Here is an 18,311-nt window from a genome sequence, read left to right as displayed (position 1 = left end):
CTATGAAACCCCAAACACTGTGGCACACTGTGCTCAGATAGTAACACACTAAGGCACAGAAAAAACTCATTATCTAAACCAAATTTAATTCTATTCACAGCTTTTATCATCATTGAACTCACTCAAGAGCATAATTCAGTCAGGCCCTTCATTTGGCGTTCAAGTGCAGCTACCGTAATGAAACGGCGGCCATGCGAATCCGCTTAAAGTCGTCAGGTGAAGGTATGAGGATTCATCGCATTAGCTGGTGCTCTCACGCTCACAAATGTGACAACGCCACAACAAAGCCTATTAAAATTCAATGAAACAGAGCAGAATAAAAAGAGCCAAAACAATCAGAAGTGTCGTTAATATTAATTTTGCAGGAGGCCTGCGAAGGTCTGATATTGATGGTGGAGTGAAAAGGGATTCATTAACATCTTCCTCCTAGCGCCTTCCTCTTGTCGAGCCCTTCCTCGCCGTGTAGTCAAACTCACTTATCTCTCCCAAGCAATTAGCCACCGGAGGCTCTATTGACCGGAGTCTTTGTTATACTAACTGGCGACATTAACATGGCCGTAGCCTGGTAGTCTTGGCAATGCCTGTGTCAGTGCCAATGTGAACGCCGCTGATAAAGACGAGCCCTGCAGTGCACGTGTGCTTGTGTGCGGAATACACCAATGCATATTAACAAGCGGTTATCATTGTTGGAGTTGGGCACCTGCACTATACAGCCCAAATGTGTGTGTGTGTGTGTGTGTGTGTGTGTGTGTGTGTGTGTGTGTGTGTGTGTGTCGGGAAGGCAAAACAGGTTGTAAAGATTCCAAGCAATTCATACAAATGTGTGCACCTCTTTTACATCACACAAAAAACCCGAATGGCGAAATCACAGAAGCATAGATAATATTACATTACAATACACACACACTCCATCTTGGTGTGGACGGTATGTATGCGGCGCAGAAGATTACATATATTCTTTCAACAGTGTGACAAATTGCTTGCGGCGATATCGCTCGCTCTTTGTGCCTCTCGTGCAGGCGGGCAGGCAGCTGGCGGGAGCACTGTGTGTTGATCATTGCACGCTTGTTTATGTTGGTGCCTAATTTGACGACTCTATTAAAATGAATGTTTGACAGATATTTTTTTGGATGTTGACCTTATGGTTGGAAAAATACATCTATCTGCAAAAATGATCAGAATTTCTGGACGATAAGCCACACCAGCAAAAATCTTCTTTTGTTCCTAGATAAGGCGCAAGTGTTTTAAATGGAATGTCCTTATTTCAGTTACCTGTATTACAACAACAAAATATCTCTTACAATATCATACAAAACATAAAAAATTCATAGATAAGACGCACTGGACTATAAGCCGCAGGGTTCCAAGCCTGTATAAAAAGTAGCGGCTTATACTCCGGAAATTACGGTACATATTTGCAGAAATACAATCTTAGTCGGACTAAATGTAGATTTGAAGTTGAATGCAGTTTGAGCTATAAAATTTCAATGACTAAGCTTACACTATATAAAAAAATATGTTTTTTTTGGTCTACACTACATGCCACAGTAAAACCGGAGCATGGCGGCAAAAATGTCATCAGAACTCAGCCCAGACAATGATCTCCACGGGCCTTTCTTGGCCTCACTTATTCGGCTCTATCATCATCTGTGGGCCCCTGTGGTTGCCTCCAGCATGACAGATCCGCCATCAGACGAGAAGTGAGCGGTGCGGAGGAGACGCAGGATGCGAGAATACAGCAAAATCGCTCTGTAATCAACGTGTTGTGATGGAGGCTCAGCAGGCTCGCGAACAGTTACAATTGGCCAGGCAGCTCTTGTAAACAGGAATGCTTGTACAAAAGAGGCAGCCTGAATAATTAATCGGCTGTAAGAGGATCGGGCTTTGAGGGATTTGGGGACATCGATTCAGGATGTGAGGTTTGAGGAAGAACGCTTTGCTGGGCCCCAACCCTTTTTTTTTTCCTCATATTTTTGAGGGCCTCACTTTTTCCAGACATGATGATTCCATGCTCACAAGCAACCTTGGCTAGACTTTATTTTCTTGCGTGTTAGAAGCGGAAGTTTCAAATCCAACAAGATTTTTTAACACAATTTGGGAACAGGGACATCAGGACTTTTTTTTTTTTTGTCAAATAAATTGTCTCCCAAAAATGAAACATATACTTTTTTGTTTTTCTTACTCTATAATGCATTTTCTGACCAGTACGACCCCATAGCAAACCCAGTTACGGTAAATATAGAAATATAAACAAGGTGCACATTTATAAAAATAGTCACTTCAGTATACGTATGGCACAAAAACAAAACACCGTGCCATATCAATCGATTTTACGGCATGAAAATAGAGAATAATGTATAAATCATCAAGAGGATTTGATATCAAGTTGAGGCCATTATCTGCAACGGTCACTGAAAAATAGCTGCAGCCTCGTTATTTTGTTATTGTACAGGAGTTTGGACCGTGTTCTATTCAAATGCAAATTCGAGACATCACAAACATGTCACCTGGAATGCAACTACAGTGTTTGCAGGAAAAATCTCTGTTCCTCACTCGCTCCTCACAACAATTGCGATTCAGACTTACCGCCCGCCTTCTTTGCAATTAAGTGAGGGAGCTGGCTATGCAAATGCTTTCCCTCCTCTTGGCAACCTTCTTTGGTTCCCTACTGAGTTTATGTTTCTGAACATAGGAGGCCTTTTTTTGGACTCCTTGCCTGAAGTAATAGTTAATCGTAAGAGAATAGTGGGTGGCCTTTCCCTGACAAGAGACATGTGTTTGTTTGGCATTGGGTGGGTGGGTTACATCATCCGGTTGTCCGCCTCACGGCCGTGCACTCCTTTGTGCCGACACGGGGACAACGCGCAAAGACCATCATCAGAGGAAATTAGCTCAGTAGCGTTGAAAGCGCTCGCTTCTCACAATAGCCAGTGGCCATGCTAAATCATTAGCCTGTCACTTTGCCGGGGTTGACTCCAATTATTCTCTCAATCCGCCTCCAAACCAAATTGCATTATTACAATTATATCCATTGCGTGACATATTGTCTATTACATGAGACAGAGAAAGAAGCGGCGAGAAGAAGAAATATGTCAGATAGAAGAGGTTGGGGCACTATCAAGCTCCAGAACATCTTTTACTCTTGCCATCTCTTAAAAAGGGCATACTGATTATGTTTTCGACTCCAAATATATGACATAAACATTCCCCCCAGTCAGCGCTTCTTTCACTTGTTCCTCATTGATTTAAGCAGCTTATTGAAAATCATCCAGCCGTTTTTCTGAGCGCTTGCTTTCATTGGGTGGAGGGTGAGCTGGAAGTCCAAGAAGTTTGCGGGCCTCTTCGGTTGACACCTTAATTATAAAAACACTGTATCTGGTTTTGGTTTGATTCTTGACTATAAAGCGTTTCACACTTGATGCCTTTCTCAGCTTTTAGCACATTATCACATTGCAGGTTCATTAGTCATCACCATCATGTAGCCTTCATCCAGTCTGTCTTTAAGAGTCTCTCGCCACTACTTTCACTGTCACAGCAGTCCTGTCAACAGGCTGTCAGCACTTATCAGGACATGGCGGTGCTCATCAGCCGTGCCTCAGCTCATTTCCCAGGCCATCCCCTCTGATGAAGTCCGAGATGTAATGCAGCCATGTCCCGTCTCAGCCACTGGCTGTTTTCACTTCGCCACCTGCTTGAACTGATAGATCGGACTTACTGCTAGGAGAGTAAGGACTGCCGCTGGGGTGTGAGAGCGTCACGCAGAGATCTCGCTAACAGACAGTGTGCTGCACTCCAAGCTTCCGTCTCAACCATGTTAGCCTCTTGATGCATCTGTTGGATTTAAAAGGACTCCAAAATCACATAATCTTTCTTGGAAACAAATTTGACTTTCTGCCGGAAACTCTGACACCGGTAAAGGGAAATGTGCTTTCAGCGGTTTGCAAACATATTTTTTAAGGTTGTGTGAAACATATAATCATATCAATATAATATCTAAGTATTGGAGTGCTTGTGTGGATTGGTGGGGGGTGAGGAATGTGCAGGCACACTGCATGAACTTGTTTTCTTCCAAGAGTTATGGAACAGGCCCAGGAAGGGAGTACCAGACAGGCAGTACGAGATGGCACGAGACGAAGGGAGTACTGGACGATAACACCTCAAGGTCGGTGAGGAACGAGAACAAAGAACAATACCACGTCCAGGTGGTTGGGCTTTGAGAGGAAAACAACCAACCCCCTGACCACAGTGATGACACCTCGACGGGGAGGAGATGACCATCGACCAATCATCACACAATATTTTGCATGCTTTAATATTCATATTGTGTTTCTTTAAAACTGGGCAACCCGGAAGAATGTGTCGTCTTTTGGTGGTCACAAAAACGCACGAGTTTTAGTGTGAGGGACCCGGGACCCAGGCCTGTATTAGTGCGCTTTGTTAGGAATAAACATTTGGTAAATTTGGTCTGATTGATCTACTGGTCTTCTCTTTGACAGAACGAACTCGCAAAATTGTTAGGTGCGCCAGTGTGTGGATTGGGACATAGAAACTTGTGTTAAGTGTTGATCGCAATTTGGAGTCAGATCAATAGCTAAAATCCGTATCCTAACACCGGTTACAAAAGTCACTCCTCAGCATGTCCGCAGCTGGAGTTCCAAGAATTGACTGCTGTCCGATTGTTGTCACATTTGACAAGGTTTAGATGTCGCCTTTTTACTGTGAAGTAACATTACTGCATCCAGAAAGGTATTTTCCAGCCGTGGGGCAGACATTAGAACTTCTTTGAAGAGGTGTGTTTTCAACTGAACAAGGAGAAAGGTCTCCCATTTAAACTGGAATGCCACTTGCATACAACAGCCAAATGCTCTTGTAAGCGCTCCGAAAATTGCTCTGACGGAGACCACCCAAACACTTAGATACTCTACATAAGTGCTTTTACACATACACACCTTTAACCTCATCCATTTACAAATCACAAAATGTGTTCCAATAAAAACCTTGCACCGAGCACCCCAGTGTTATTCTTATTCTTCATGCCTTTGCCGTTCAAGTCGCCACTTGCTGCAGAGACCAGCTAATGTGAGCAACTGCGCCCTTCCGTCTTGCTCCTTTGATAACCACCCGCTTCCAATTAAGCTATTCACCTGTGGAGTGTGCCAAAATGGTGTTTTATGAGCATTTCCAGTCTTTTGTTGCCTAGTAAATGCGGATTTTCTTTTTCAATAAATAAGTAAACATTAACTGTACTGGAGTAAAGAAAAATACACACAGGCTGTATGCATAGCTACAAGCGTCATTGTGGTGTGTTTGACTCTTTTCTGATCTAAATATTCCATTAATTCAGCAATACTTTGACATACCACGAGAGGGAGACCTGTGGTACTTGTACCACACTGACAACAAGTGGTAAAACAAGCTGGTGTTTTTTTACATGATCAATGTTGATCTTTAAGCTTCCCCACAATTAAACAATTTTCCAAACCTTGCAAACACAAAACACGAAGCATAAACCGCAGTAAATAAATGATTATGTAAGGTGGTGAATGCGATCTCATTGCAACCCCATTAGCGGCGGCACAGAAAAACAGTGTGTTCTTGTTTGTAAGTATGCCCTTGTGTATGTGCTGAAGCGTCTGTCTGAAGTGAGACCTTGGACCCAATTAGACTTGGTAATGATGTGGCCTGTTTACAGCCAAAGCCCTCCGCTAATGATGAATGCAGTTGACGGATGCGGCCCAGACAAAAGTTCAAAAAGCGATTCCTGGCCTGGCTCCATGTCAGTTTGTCAGCGAGAGTGATATCTCCTTCATTTAAAGTCTGACCAATGGTTTTACAGCTCAGTAATCACTCTGAAAGCATCACTGAGGAACTCGTAAGGACCCGTCGAAATGATTTGTCTGCAACAGATGCGTTGGCAGCTGTTGCGCCTCTTTGCTACATTGTATTTTCTTTTGGGTGTATGTCAACTTTTGCATTTTAGGATGCAAAAGTTAATAAAAGACAAGCTTTATTTGGGAAAAAATATGTATATTTTCCTATTGCTCGAAAGAGAAGATTGATGGTCTGCTTTTGCGACTAGCTTCGCTCTTTTGGTATTTGGCCACTGCAGTTTGGACCGCAATTAAAAGAATGCCCCAGACGAATCTTTTAAATCCATTCTTATGGAGCCTTGAGGCTACTATGGAAACCTCATCAAATAAGTCCAAGTGACCGGATAACAACTTGTCCGGTTAGGAAGCAATAATGATCATGAATTTTTTTCACCTATTGTCTATCCGATTTGCTCAAAGTTGAGGTCATTACCAAGGCAGCTACTTTTAAAAGTACTGGCCACGATATCAAAGAGATCACCCAGGAGACCGACCATATCATCAGGAGCATGTACAAACACATATGTGGGGAATTCATCCAGGCACGTGCTCAACTACATTTTTTTATTTATTTATATTGAGATCTAGAATAAGCAGCATCATGGCATTGAGGCAGGGGCCGGGGGCAATTGAATTATTTCTTGAGATGATAATAATTCATGAAAATAATTCAATCACACTGCTATCATTCTAATGCAAAAAAAAATATGCAAAAAAAATATGCAATCTACCCAACACATCCACGGAGTTCAGAATTTATCTTCCTGCAAATCCGCGAAAAATCGCAATACGCCACAACTTAGACCTGTTTTTATCTCGTCTAAAATCCAGTCCGAGTTTAGTCACCAAATTGTCAGAATGTGTTGGACTGCTTATCAAGGCATAGCCTGGTCTACCAAATACTACTCTGGCGGTTATTCAGGATAGACAAAACCAGTAGTTGCAGTCATAACTTTCGAGTGAAGTGGTTCTCTGTTGTGACGTGTGTGTAGGACTATGTGAATTGCACGTTAAGATGTGTAATCATTTTCTCTGTGCACGTCCAGAAGTTGACCCCCCCCCCCCCCCAAGGGGTCAAATTCCGGCATTCGACTTCCATGTCTATTGTGACAGCGCTTCGGACGGAGCTGGGCATGTTGCTGCAGCGCCATCTGTGGCCCTTCTGTTTCTGCACCATCTGACCTTTGACTGTCTTTAGATGTTACATGACAAGGGTGTCTGAGTCAAGGCCTCACAGGGCTTCTATTAGTGCAGGCAGAAGTTAGTCCGCTAATAGTAGCCTGAGAAGGTGCTAGGGAAGAAAACTGACTTTAGGCCACAGAACAGATGAACTGTAAAAATGACTAGATGCTGTTATTAAAGTAATATGAGCAAATATCCTCTGCCGTGAATGCTCTGACAGTTGGAGAAAAGACAAACAATGCATCTTTTTCTGTTGCCACACTTAATAAGAATGCTCAACCAGAAATCCTGTATAGTGTCCGAGGTCACTTTTGCACCACTTATAGAAGTGTTACTGATAGCTGAGCATAAAAGCTGCATCCCACTCTCCTCCATTTGTTGCGTCACCAAATCAGAATGATGCACACAGGTTAGTCACACCGGATGGTTGGGGGGGGGACCCGTGCAGGTTGGGGGCATATTTGTATCAAAATTGTGCTCCGCTTTCCTAATTCTTGCAAGCTACCCAGAGATTTCCTTCATCAGATCGCTCGCTATGGATACCGGGTGGATGTTTTGTTCCTCAGGACCACCACTCTTCATGTTTTATTAATGTCATATGCTATTGAGTTGGGTTCTCCTAACTGACTTAGCAAGTCATCCCTTTCCTTGCCACAAATCAAATTAGCCCAGGCTGTGATTAATCATCAGTCGGGGCGCCCTGTGAAAAGGGGCTGACACCTTATTAATTTCCTTAATTACATCTTGCATGAGGTTTCAGAATGGTCCCGTCTAATTATGCAGCCTTTGACTCCCAACTCTTTCAACTTTGCTACGCAAATTATTTGTGCAACTGGGGCTGTTTAAATGGATTTCATTTAGTATCATCAAGTGTGATTAATGCAATAAAAGCCAAAGGTGGGCTTTCAGGTAAACTTGGAACCTGATTGGATTTTAGATGTAGCTCGAGGTGATACAACGGGGACATTCACTCTTTGAACCACACCGATAGAGTCAGAAGTTTCTTCAGGTGCTCAAGTTGAAATAATAATATTTTTAATTATTTTTACTTGTGAGGCGGGGGGGGGGGGGGGGGTACGCACACCCTGCTTATGAATCATAGAAGCATCTGTGCAGTTTAATCGATGACAGTCTAAACATTCATTTACTAAGGTTTTCACATGGTGAGCGGGTTTAAATAATTTTGCTCTGAGAGCTTGGGAAAAAAAATGCGCTAGCAGTGATATGTGAAATGAAAGCAGTGGCGTGGGACCTGTCCCCTGCATGAGCCTGCAGCTTGTTGTATAAAAGCATCACAATCTCTCACCTGGAGAACCTCTCAAATACATTTCTTTCAAATTCACTTAATACCTAACACAAAGAAGGCTTTCATGTGTACTGCATAGCGTTATTCACACAGTTGCTCAATGTGGGTGCATTTCATAATGGAATGCTTGCCCCCTCAGGGATATTTGTATTCATATCATAAGCAGTTCGATATTAAGTCAGAGTGGAAAGATACACCCTGACCTTTAGTGAAGTCAATGGGGTGCGAAATTGTTACTTGCTATCCTGTATGGGGGAATTATTTAAGTAAATGTGAGAAAAGACAATACTTGGAGTAGAAATGTGTGAAATCACTGAAGGGGGAAAAAAAACCCGACTTCCAACTGGCAGAGGTCTGAAAAAGAAACCAATACGCGTGACCTTTTTCAACCAAACAAACCTGAGGCATTTTGTTACAATGTTGCAAAAAGCAACAGATAAAGATCTACTGTATTGTGTTAGGCTACAAAAAAAACGACATACTAAACAATTTGTTAAAGTATTGGATGAGTTAGACCACCACAAAAACCTTTTACTGTAGCACATATTGGTGACTTGGATGTTGGTCAATGTCTCCATTTTCAACAAGATGTTTGTGAAGTAGTCCAATTAAAAACTAGGACCTTATCTTGGAACTTTAAAAGGAAAAAATATTTTAATAACACTCGTTAAAATATCGATATACGTACACCTCCATTCAGATCCAAAACTGTACGGGGTACCGCTTTTATATTTGAACGGCTGTCAAATGTCTTAATGACTTTGTGAATTTAAAGTGCCTTGAACAATGTCTCGGCTATGTATCATAACTGAGTCTCTGACCCTTTGTGACATCTATACCTGTCGAGTGGTACTCTCGTGTGTCAAATAAACACAAAGCGTTGACGGCTCAAGCAGAAGAAGTCTTTCACTACCAATGTGGATCAATGGCCAGCATCTTGAGAAAGGCGCCATTCTATTTGAGATAACAGCTTTGGGGAAAAAACAAGGTGAGGACGGTAATACCAAACAGCCGCCCTCTGGACAGTTATACCCGAGCGCTGTCGTGGGAATAACATCTAAATTGCTTTCTGCTCGGCGTTCATGTTGACATTACATTCTCGCAGTAGGGGTGGCTGCACCGCCTACTGAGATAAAGGAGTTTATCTGCCCTTCCCCGTGTTTCCGTGCTTGTCGCTGCTCCATATTGTTTTGTGATTCCAAAATTATTGTATAAGAGCACCTGAGTATCAGATTATGGTAATCCACATAAAATATCACTTTGGCATCCGAAAGCAGATTGAGACCAGAACACCTGTGAGTGTCAGGTTTGGTTTGAATGTTTCCACCTGTTTGGATTCAGCACCAGCATTGAATCGATAAGACTTTTTGTCTGAGTCCAACCAGAATGTTTATGAATCAAATTCTGGAAAACTGCCCGCCACTCGACACTTACTACACAGTACCACTCTACCTACTTTTCTAATTGGCAAACATCCAATTATATGGAAACTAACTCGCAGGAAAGTGAGTAGGCAAGGTCATCTCCCTCCGTACATTGTCAAAACTTTCGACTCGACAATAAGTTCAGCGTACTTTTTGTGTGGGCTGGTTTGAACTGGCACAAAAAGCTGCCTGGAGGCCAGCCTGCTCTTGTCGATTATTTAATGCCAGAATTTAACGACATATAGAATGTTCTGTTCTATAGAATGTTTTTGCCTCCACAGTAGAGTCGACCTCCATTTCTTCCATACTCCTATTCAACATTTCAAACTATTCACAGAAAATAATGAGAAGTAGGGGCTGTCATTGAGATCAATAAAGGCAATGTATTGGAATTAGATTGAACTGTTAAGAGCTGAGGTTTTCATCACCTGGTATTTTAATATGATTTTAATACGATTTGTGATTTAGATGAAATCTTGCTGAGTGTACTGTATGACTGCTTATGAGATCAGGCTTGGCATTTGAGAATGACCATGGGGCGTACATACAAGTCATTGTATTGTAATCAGAACAGCTGTGTAGATTGAATTAATAGGTCTATAAAGGCCCGTAATTGGTTTTTATTTGGTCTGAGATTGGGCCTGAGGCTCTCAGTGTATCTGGTTCTTGACCTCGTGCCTGGAGACACAGCAAACCTTCTGACCGATGGATTTGCCATCTTGGAGCAGCTTCCCCGCCTGAGAAACCTTTGAGGGATGCAGATACCGTTTCAAGGACATGGCAAAATGCAGAAACACAGAGAGGTGATACAAAAGAGAATCATCCTGTTTTGTCTATGATCACAAAGTGGATTTGCATTCCTTGTTAGTGATTCATTTTGAGTCACTTCACTTAAAACACCTTTTGAAAACTTCCGATTAATGACTTTGTAAACAGCGCCATTTGTGTTTTCTCAGCTAATGAAACAAGTAGCCTCAAACACAAATAGTTTGATGTCCTCTGTTTTCTAATCTCACTCTCAGCTCCTTATTTTTTGTCTGGTGTCAAGAAATCATTTGGCTGTAATTGAAGGCTCCTGGTTTCCCAAATTTGCATTTGGGTTACAAAATAATGAGCTAAAATATTGTCGGGTACTGAAGCGCAGCTATTTCAGTACTTTTTTCAACCAAGCACAGACTTGGAAATCATTTGTTTTAAAGTGTACGGTATTGATGTTTCCTGGGCAGGAGACTTCTATCTTGCACATGAGGCAGATTGCGATTCTTCTTTTTTTTCAGATTTGCCTGGAACAAGTCTCAAAGAAAGTTGAAATGGAGGAGTGGGACTAATCAAGCACAAGACCGCCAGCTTTTACACCGCCGACAATCAACTTCCACACAAGACCTATTTATTACCATCCATTTTTCTATCCCACTTATCGTCATTATGGCTCAGGAGCCCATTCAAGCTGATTTTGGGCAAGAGGTTGGTTCTCGGCTGTTATTAATTTACATGTCATGAAGGTTACCAGTAATAATACAACTGTGCCACAATTGAAAGCACATTAGTAGTCATATGAAGAGATGATTTCTGTTGGCCGGGTCCTTTAAAAGTTCTTTGCAAAGGCGCCACTCACAATGACTTCTGACCATAATGACTATAATTACGGCACACAACATTGCCAATAATACGCTGGTCTAAATGACAGTTAGGTGAACCTCTTACATTGGAACAAGATAATCATGTTCAGACAGGAAGTGCAGTCAAAAGGTAAGAGAGGCAGTAAAAGCACTTGAAGCAAACCGAGCGTTTAATATCTGCTTGGGACAACTTGAGATGCCCTTGGAAGTTGACAGCGTTGTTTGGGATTTACATGCGAAAAGGGTTACCCTTGCTGTCCGTGGTTGATTGGCCCATCCGATGAGGACACTCCGCGGGGGGTCATCGGGCCTTGATGGATGCCTCTCTCTGCAGATTGCACTTAACTGTAGATGGAGGAGAACCATCTACTCTTATCTATTCATGCTGCATCATAAAATGGCGCAGGGCCTCCCACCCCAGCAAGACTCTTTTTGTGCATTGAGCTAAAAAGTATAGAAAAGAAAAACATGAAGAAACCCTTTCTGCCTCAAAGGCAAAATTCACTTCAAATTGTACAAGGGCAAAAAAAAAACCCTGATTCATGCAGGCACCAAACATTTGCATAATCCTCACAGCAAGACACTGGCAAAATGGTCTCACTGAGGCCCAATGGCCAAATTAATCTTTTTATACGAGACTACAAAGAGTAAACAGGTCATCATTCCTCTGCCAACTTCTGCCAACTATTCACCCCCAAGTTGTCACATTTGTCTTTTTCATAGCTTTTTAGCACTGCTTGAAACTCGACACATTGCGCAATGATGGAACGTATACAAGCGCATCCGCTGGGAGAAGCACCTCTCAAATGAGAAGAGAAGCGGCTAGATATTGAAATGATCTTGTAGTTGGCCTGGCATGATATTGGGAATCTTTATTCTAATTGCCTGAATGAATCGAATGTGCTATCCTGATAAATCCAAGCGACTGGCAGGGGAATAACACAAGTGAAGCGCGACGGAATCGTTTGTGTGTTTACTGCATGTTTGTTAGCCTGCGAGTCACATTCCATATTCTCCATGTGTTGTTGCTGATTGCGCGTTCGTTCGAGCAAAACGTCTCTTTACAATGTTAATACATCATATAAAAGACACCATATTACAACATATCAAGAAGTCATTTTCCTCGTCACTGCAGAAAGGGAGCTGGAGACTGCAAATCAGTATAGAAAAGCATTTTTATTTCTCATGAGGCTCTCCTGTAATATACTCGGATCTCTACTAGGGGATAACAGCATTTCTTTTTCCGTAGTTGTCAATACCGCCTCTGTGTGTTTCGGAATATTTCACCTGAATTGTCATAGTCTGTGATGTGAGAAGTACATTGAAACAGCAAACGTTCACGGATTACTTACGACCACTTTCAGCAGCGAGAGACACGTTCATGTTCCAATTACGTTTTTTTTCAGGATGGCGGGGGTAGGCAACGGTTGCCGATCTGAGACTGTTGCTTTGTGAGGCAGGCCTATACATTGTTTTCCTCATTTTTGCCGGCATGTTCTGGCTTGACCAGCAAAATGATCAGTGACGTATTATATTTTTACACTTTGCATCTTTTTCGGTACAGACGTCAATGAAGGGCTTTCACATGTATGAATCGCACTTTGACCCCAGAAGAAAAACAAAACAAAAACAAGATACCACAGTGGGGGTTAAGCTCCAAATAGAATCTTAAATATACTTTTCAGTTTGTTGGATCTGCTGCCATATATGTCTTTTATTTATATATATCTATATACACACACGCAAACGCACACGTGTCTTCACGTACAAAGAAAACTAGCGCTGTAGAATGTACATGCCTTCAAGGTCAAGATGTCAAATGGAAAGTTCGTTATTGACCGCAAAAGGTGAGGCCATAAGGGCAGACCTTTCAGTCACAAAGCAGAAAACTGATTAACTTCATCCAGGCTCGCAAATTCTTTCTCACTCCTACGCGGTCCCTACAAAACCATCTTGTAAGCAAGTCAAACACAATGACAGCTATCCACGCAGAAAGAAAAGGTTGTCAGGGTAATTTCCCGCCTTTGTGCTTTTAGTTCCATGCTCTGGTCGCCCGTCATCTTCTCGGCATCTTTTACCTTTTTAGACCGGCGGGGTGAAAGTCTTCACATAATGTTCAAACAACCTCAAAATGACCCCGACTGAGCTGCTTCAGTTTACGTACGGCACAAGAAGGAAACTGGGAGCGAGCGAGTTGGTAGCAAGCCGGCCGCAGCTGTGTGGCTGAGGAGATTCACCAACATGGCGCTCCTTGATCAAACAGGGGATTAGCGCCGTTTGAAATCCTTGGCGCCACGCGAGCAAAGCTGTTTTATCTAGGTGGATATCCTTTCTGTGGTCCCAGGTAATCCAGTCACCAGCATCGGATGTAATAGTTTTACACCAGTCGACAGGAAGAGAAAGGATAGATGAGAGGGGGGAAAGGCTGGCACAGAGTGCTGCGATGGGAGCTCGTCGTTAGGTCCTGGGATGAATCTGAAACACGGGGAGAAGGAAAAGAGAAGGGAGGAAAAAAAACACACACGTGCTTAGATAGAAAGAGACAAAAGTGTACATGGATTAGACCCTGAGGAATTCCTTGGTGTGTCTCACAAACAACGGGAAGCTTTTTGAACTGTTTAGTGCTTTGTGGAGCCCCGTCTCACCTCCTGCATCCTGCTGTTACTAAAAACAGACAGCTTAGACAAAAGGAAACAAAACGCACGGCTGCTTCCATTCATAGGCACCGGTATAAAGTCTTCTCACACAACCTTAGTGTGACGACAAGCTGCCTATTCCTTGATGTCCAACTTCAGACTGGTTTGGTTTTGACCTTAGCCTGCACCATAATAAACCAACTAATCCCAGCGACGGCTTTTTTTTTTTTTCCATCCTGGCAAAATGACTTTTTCACTAAATGGGATCAGTGGCCCCGTTGTGGAGAGTGAGCCGTCTGTGACTCCAGCTCAGGGACTTTTATTTGGTCCAGATTGCACACCAGGACACATTTCAATGGGGTATTGTGAAACCTTTTGATTACTGGAGAATTCCCCCGCTTTCCAGCTTCTGCTTCAAGCCAGAGATTTGTATAAACCCTAAGTACGTGTATTCTAGTACGGTACAAGGAGAGGTTTTAACTTCATCTATGTTAAGATGAGAATGAAAATACGGTGGAGCCTCCGAGCAAACACTGGCTCACCATTTTAGGCAGATTATGAGAGTCAAAGCCAGTCAGAAAGAATAGAAATGGAAACTTGCATGGACATACCACTACTTGTGAACAGAGTAATTATGAGGCATATTATAATCGACATTTTTTTTCTAACCACACAAAGCAGACAGAATAAATATTAAAAAATAATAAATGTGTGGGTTGTTCATTATAGAAAGTATCACATTGTATTCCTTTTCAATTAATTTCCCACATATTTTATTTTCTATATTCTGATGAACACACCTGGAGTCTCCTGTAAACAGAACCAATTATAAATCTCATGATCCCAAAGAACAACAATACAGCCGTGACATTTGGAGCAGGCTTTGGCAGGTGTGTGTACATGATTGCATGAGGTGACGTACGTGATACTCTGGCACACAGAGAGCCACGCTTACCACAGCTGTTAAAGCTCGAATTGACGTACAGCTGTTACATGCAAACCGGAAGCATGCAGTTTGAAAAGTAAAACACAGAAAGTGTTGAGTTGTGAACGTTGGACCCAGGGAAATTAGTCAAGTTTCTTCAGTTATGTATGCTTTTGACAAACTGTCTTGACTCGATTTTGGTTAAGACGTCATTTGATGCATCTCAGAGCCCAAAGGAATGATGTACGTCAAAGCTTTTTGAAATTGTCGCGCTGCGGCTCGACTTTTATCTTCAAATAATATTTCAAGTTCAAGTATTATGATGGCACACAGGCCTCTATTAAGAAGAAAATCTCGCGTTTTTGACGAGGCGATTTCAAATAGCCTAGTTTAGCCTTCGACATATAACTTAACTTCACTTTTGTCCATTCTATTTATATTTAACAATGACTTCAAAGGTTCAAAAGGTCACTTATTAATAATTTAAATAACATAGTCTGTCATGTATTCATCTCCACGATGTCCTTTTAATAAAATCTTGTGTGATCAGCATTTGATGTGTAAGCGGATGAAGTGGGAAATGACCTCTGTCAAAGGAGTAGCGGTAGTTGTAACTGGTTGGATATTCCGGCCCACTCTCCAGCTCAGATATGATCCACCAGAGATTTGTTAGCCTCCAAGATTCTATGCAAATGCTGTCACTTCAACCTTCAAGTATGTAGGGGGTTATATATGACAAAGGTGTCCTTTGTTCCCATGCGTCCTTTGCTTCTATAAATGATCTTTGTTGTGGGGGATTGTTTTATTTTTTTTTGCAAAGTGGCGGGAGTTGTACGCATTCTAATTCAGCGGCCGCAATCAATTGCAATTACTTCGACTTCAGCCAGTGAGCGCAAAGGAGACGAAAACAATTACCCTAAGCTGAAGCTTTTATTGCAAACATTGCCGTAGCCTTTCCAGCACTTAACAAAATAATCTGGCCAGCTGCCAATAGTATCCTCTACAAGCACGATTTCATACAACAATATTGTTTAAGTTCAGTTTAATAGCATTCTAAGTAACATTGATAATGGGGAAAAAAACAAACAATGTAAGCAAACAAATAAGCAATGAATGTTTGACTGTCTGAAGGCTAAATGGTCTTTCACTCGCATAACGCTTTTCCATCACCATGGGATAGCAATACATGCACAAAATGAAGTTTGAAGTGATGAAATCAGAAATAGTAGTGCAAGACAAACACAATGACTTGCATCAAAGAAATGTTTTGCAGCAATCCTTTTGGTGAAGCCACTAACCATATAAACGTTTTTGTTCATTTTTGCCAAAGCCTCATCGTTACATTTATATAAACAATAATATCTGAATATAAATAATATATTCATTGTGTTCATCATGGCGGTGAAAGAATTCTGTCAAATCAGGTTTGTATGTGTGTCACCAATAAAATTAAGTGCCACTTCTTGGCTATTGCTAAATGTGAAGGGCTTTCAAATAAATCTATCTCAAAGAAAGCAACATGAAAAACAATTGATGCTGCGTCTCACTGGCGAGGAGCTATTTTTAAAGCACGCTCTGGGGCTACTCACATGTTGGTGCGTACAGAATATGCAACATTGCCGACTTGATTCCGTTGTAACTCGCTATTTGGTCTTTCACCACATTTCTTGCATAGTCATCAAATGCAAGGCAAAAAAAAATGCGTTGGTTTTTCAAACTATTTAATTAAGTCTTTCTTAAGATGTGGAATAGTTTAGGAGCACGAGAAATTGCCTGATCTAATTGGCCACTGGAGTGGATAACACGGATCTATGCTGGGCAAATGTTTTGGAAGGTGCTCACCAGTTTTTGTGTCACCGTGGCAACAAAAAGAGTCTGCCTGCCTTGTCTGTCTGCTGTTCCAGGAAAGGAAAGACTCCCTTTTGGAAAAACATGACGAAAAGAAGCAAGATGGACGTCAGGCACTGTCTTCAGAGTTCACGCCAATTTCGAGAAAATGGGTGCAGACGCTCGTGCGTGTGCGTCATTGTGCTTCGTTGAGGCTTTTCAGAGCAAAAAGCAAACCTGCTGGTCAATTTCCTTCTGAAAAGAAACAAAAGCCGTATTGGGGGCTTTCCAGCTTATGGTGGAACAAACAAATGATGCTATTTGGTTGAAAAAGGAGGGCGAATGAGGAACTCGGATCAAAGAAGAGAGCAGAGTGCTGGGATAAAAGGCCTTTCACCGAGCCCGTAGCCTGATAGCGGCTCCAATGAGAGGATTGCTATATCAAGTGGCCTTTAACAAGAGCCAAAAAACACAAATAAAAGAAATAAAAAAAAATCAACCTGCCCGGGGTTCTCCAGAACACATACGTACTCATGAGCGAGAGTACGCCCAGAGAAGAGTAAGACGCATGTCATAGATTAGTTCCAAATAGGATTGGCAGAGCCTTGTAAAGGAACTGTTAGTGAACCAAAAACAAGAACAGGACGTGGAACAAAGACAAAAAAACGGGCCATTGTATTACACGAGCGAGAGAACGGAGGGTATAGTCCCCCGTTTCCTTTAAGGATGAGCATCCATGTTGCTTCCTTAAATGCGTGGCCGGTGCTCCGTGATAAACGTGTGCTGTGGATGGTGACGGATTTCGCATTTGTGTCACGCCCGCCTAATCATGCGCAGCATGTAAACACACTCGATTATTTGGGTTAATGAGACATCATCGAACATGACTCGGTCTCTCTTCTGTCGCCTGACGTGAGCAGCGGCCGGATAAAGTGGCAAAAACAAAGAACATCTTGAGAAAGACTAACCTTTACAGAAGCAAGAATGCAGCTCAATTTCAGTTGACGTTTCCTCTGCATTTTGCTTCCGGAAGCTAAAAAGGGGAGTATGGCTGCTGGGTGTTCTGCAAAGAGAGGGTCAAGAGAAAAGGACAGATGTGTATTTGGATAGAAAAGCAGCCTCACCAAATTGGAAGATTTCACTGAGCCGTGTCTCACTCACGGAATTTTGAGTAGTAAGAAATCCAAATTTCAATTCTCAGGCTAGTTTGGACTGTTGCAAGGGAGAAATTTGAGATTAAGATGCATTCTTTGGAGGGAATAAAGCAATGCCACCTACCTTGGCATAAAGACCACATTTGGTCAAGTCCTTTCTGGAGATTTTATGCTTGTGCCGGCCTGGTGAAAGTCAATGGGCCCCCGCGTGGCGTAACCTTCACTGGCTGCCACCCCACCGTTAAATTAGACTCTACTTGTATTCAAAGTCATTGTCACTAAGCATAAAAAAAGATGGTGATCGCCTTCAGGTGGGGGGGCGAGTTGGTTAAACGAATACAAATGGGCCGATCAAGTTGTCACGGTGT

At 42.2% G+C, this 18,311-nt stretch overlaps 1 protein-coding gene across 12 annotated transcripts in view; it reads right to left on the bottom strand.

Moving 5' to 3' along the window:
* The window catches only part of tafa1b (TAFA chemokine like family member 1b), a 109,297-nt gene that overhangs the window by 13,796 nt on the left and 77,190 nt on the right, over positions 1–18,311 (bottom strand). For 2 of the 12 annotated variants that reach the window (XM_085923190.1, XM_085923192.1), the window contains exon 5: positions 17,758–17,852. The exons of 5 other annotated variants lie outside the window; for them this stretch is intronic. In XM_085923190.1, the coding sequence (XP_085779316.1) occupies positions 17,823–17,852 (30 nt within the window). In that variant the 3' untranslated portion in view covers positions 17,758–17,822. Of the gene's footprint in view, positions 1–10,408; positions 10,529–12,258; positions 13,877–15,669; positions 17,045–17,757; positions 17,853–18,311 lie in introns of those variants that run through there. 5 more of the 12 variants (XM_085923194.1, XM_085923191.1, XM_085923189.1 and 2 more) reach the window with 5 other exon arrangements.

Source organism: Syngnathus leptorhynchus, chromosome 11 (assembly GCF_054491065.1).
Source record: "Syngnathus leptorhynchus isolate UIUO chromosome 11, UIUO_Slep, whole genome shotgun sequence".
Classification (NCBI taxonomy): domain Eukaryota; kingdom Metazoa; phylum Chordata; class Actinopteri; order Syngnathiformes; family Syngnathidae; genus Syngnathus; species Syngnathus leptorhynchus.
This window is presented reverse-complemented; position numbering and strand designations above follow the sequence as displayed.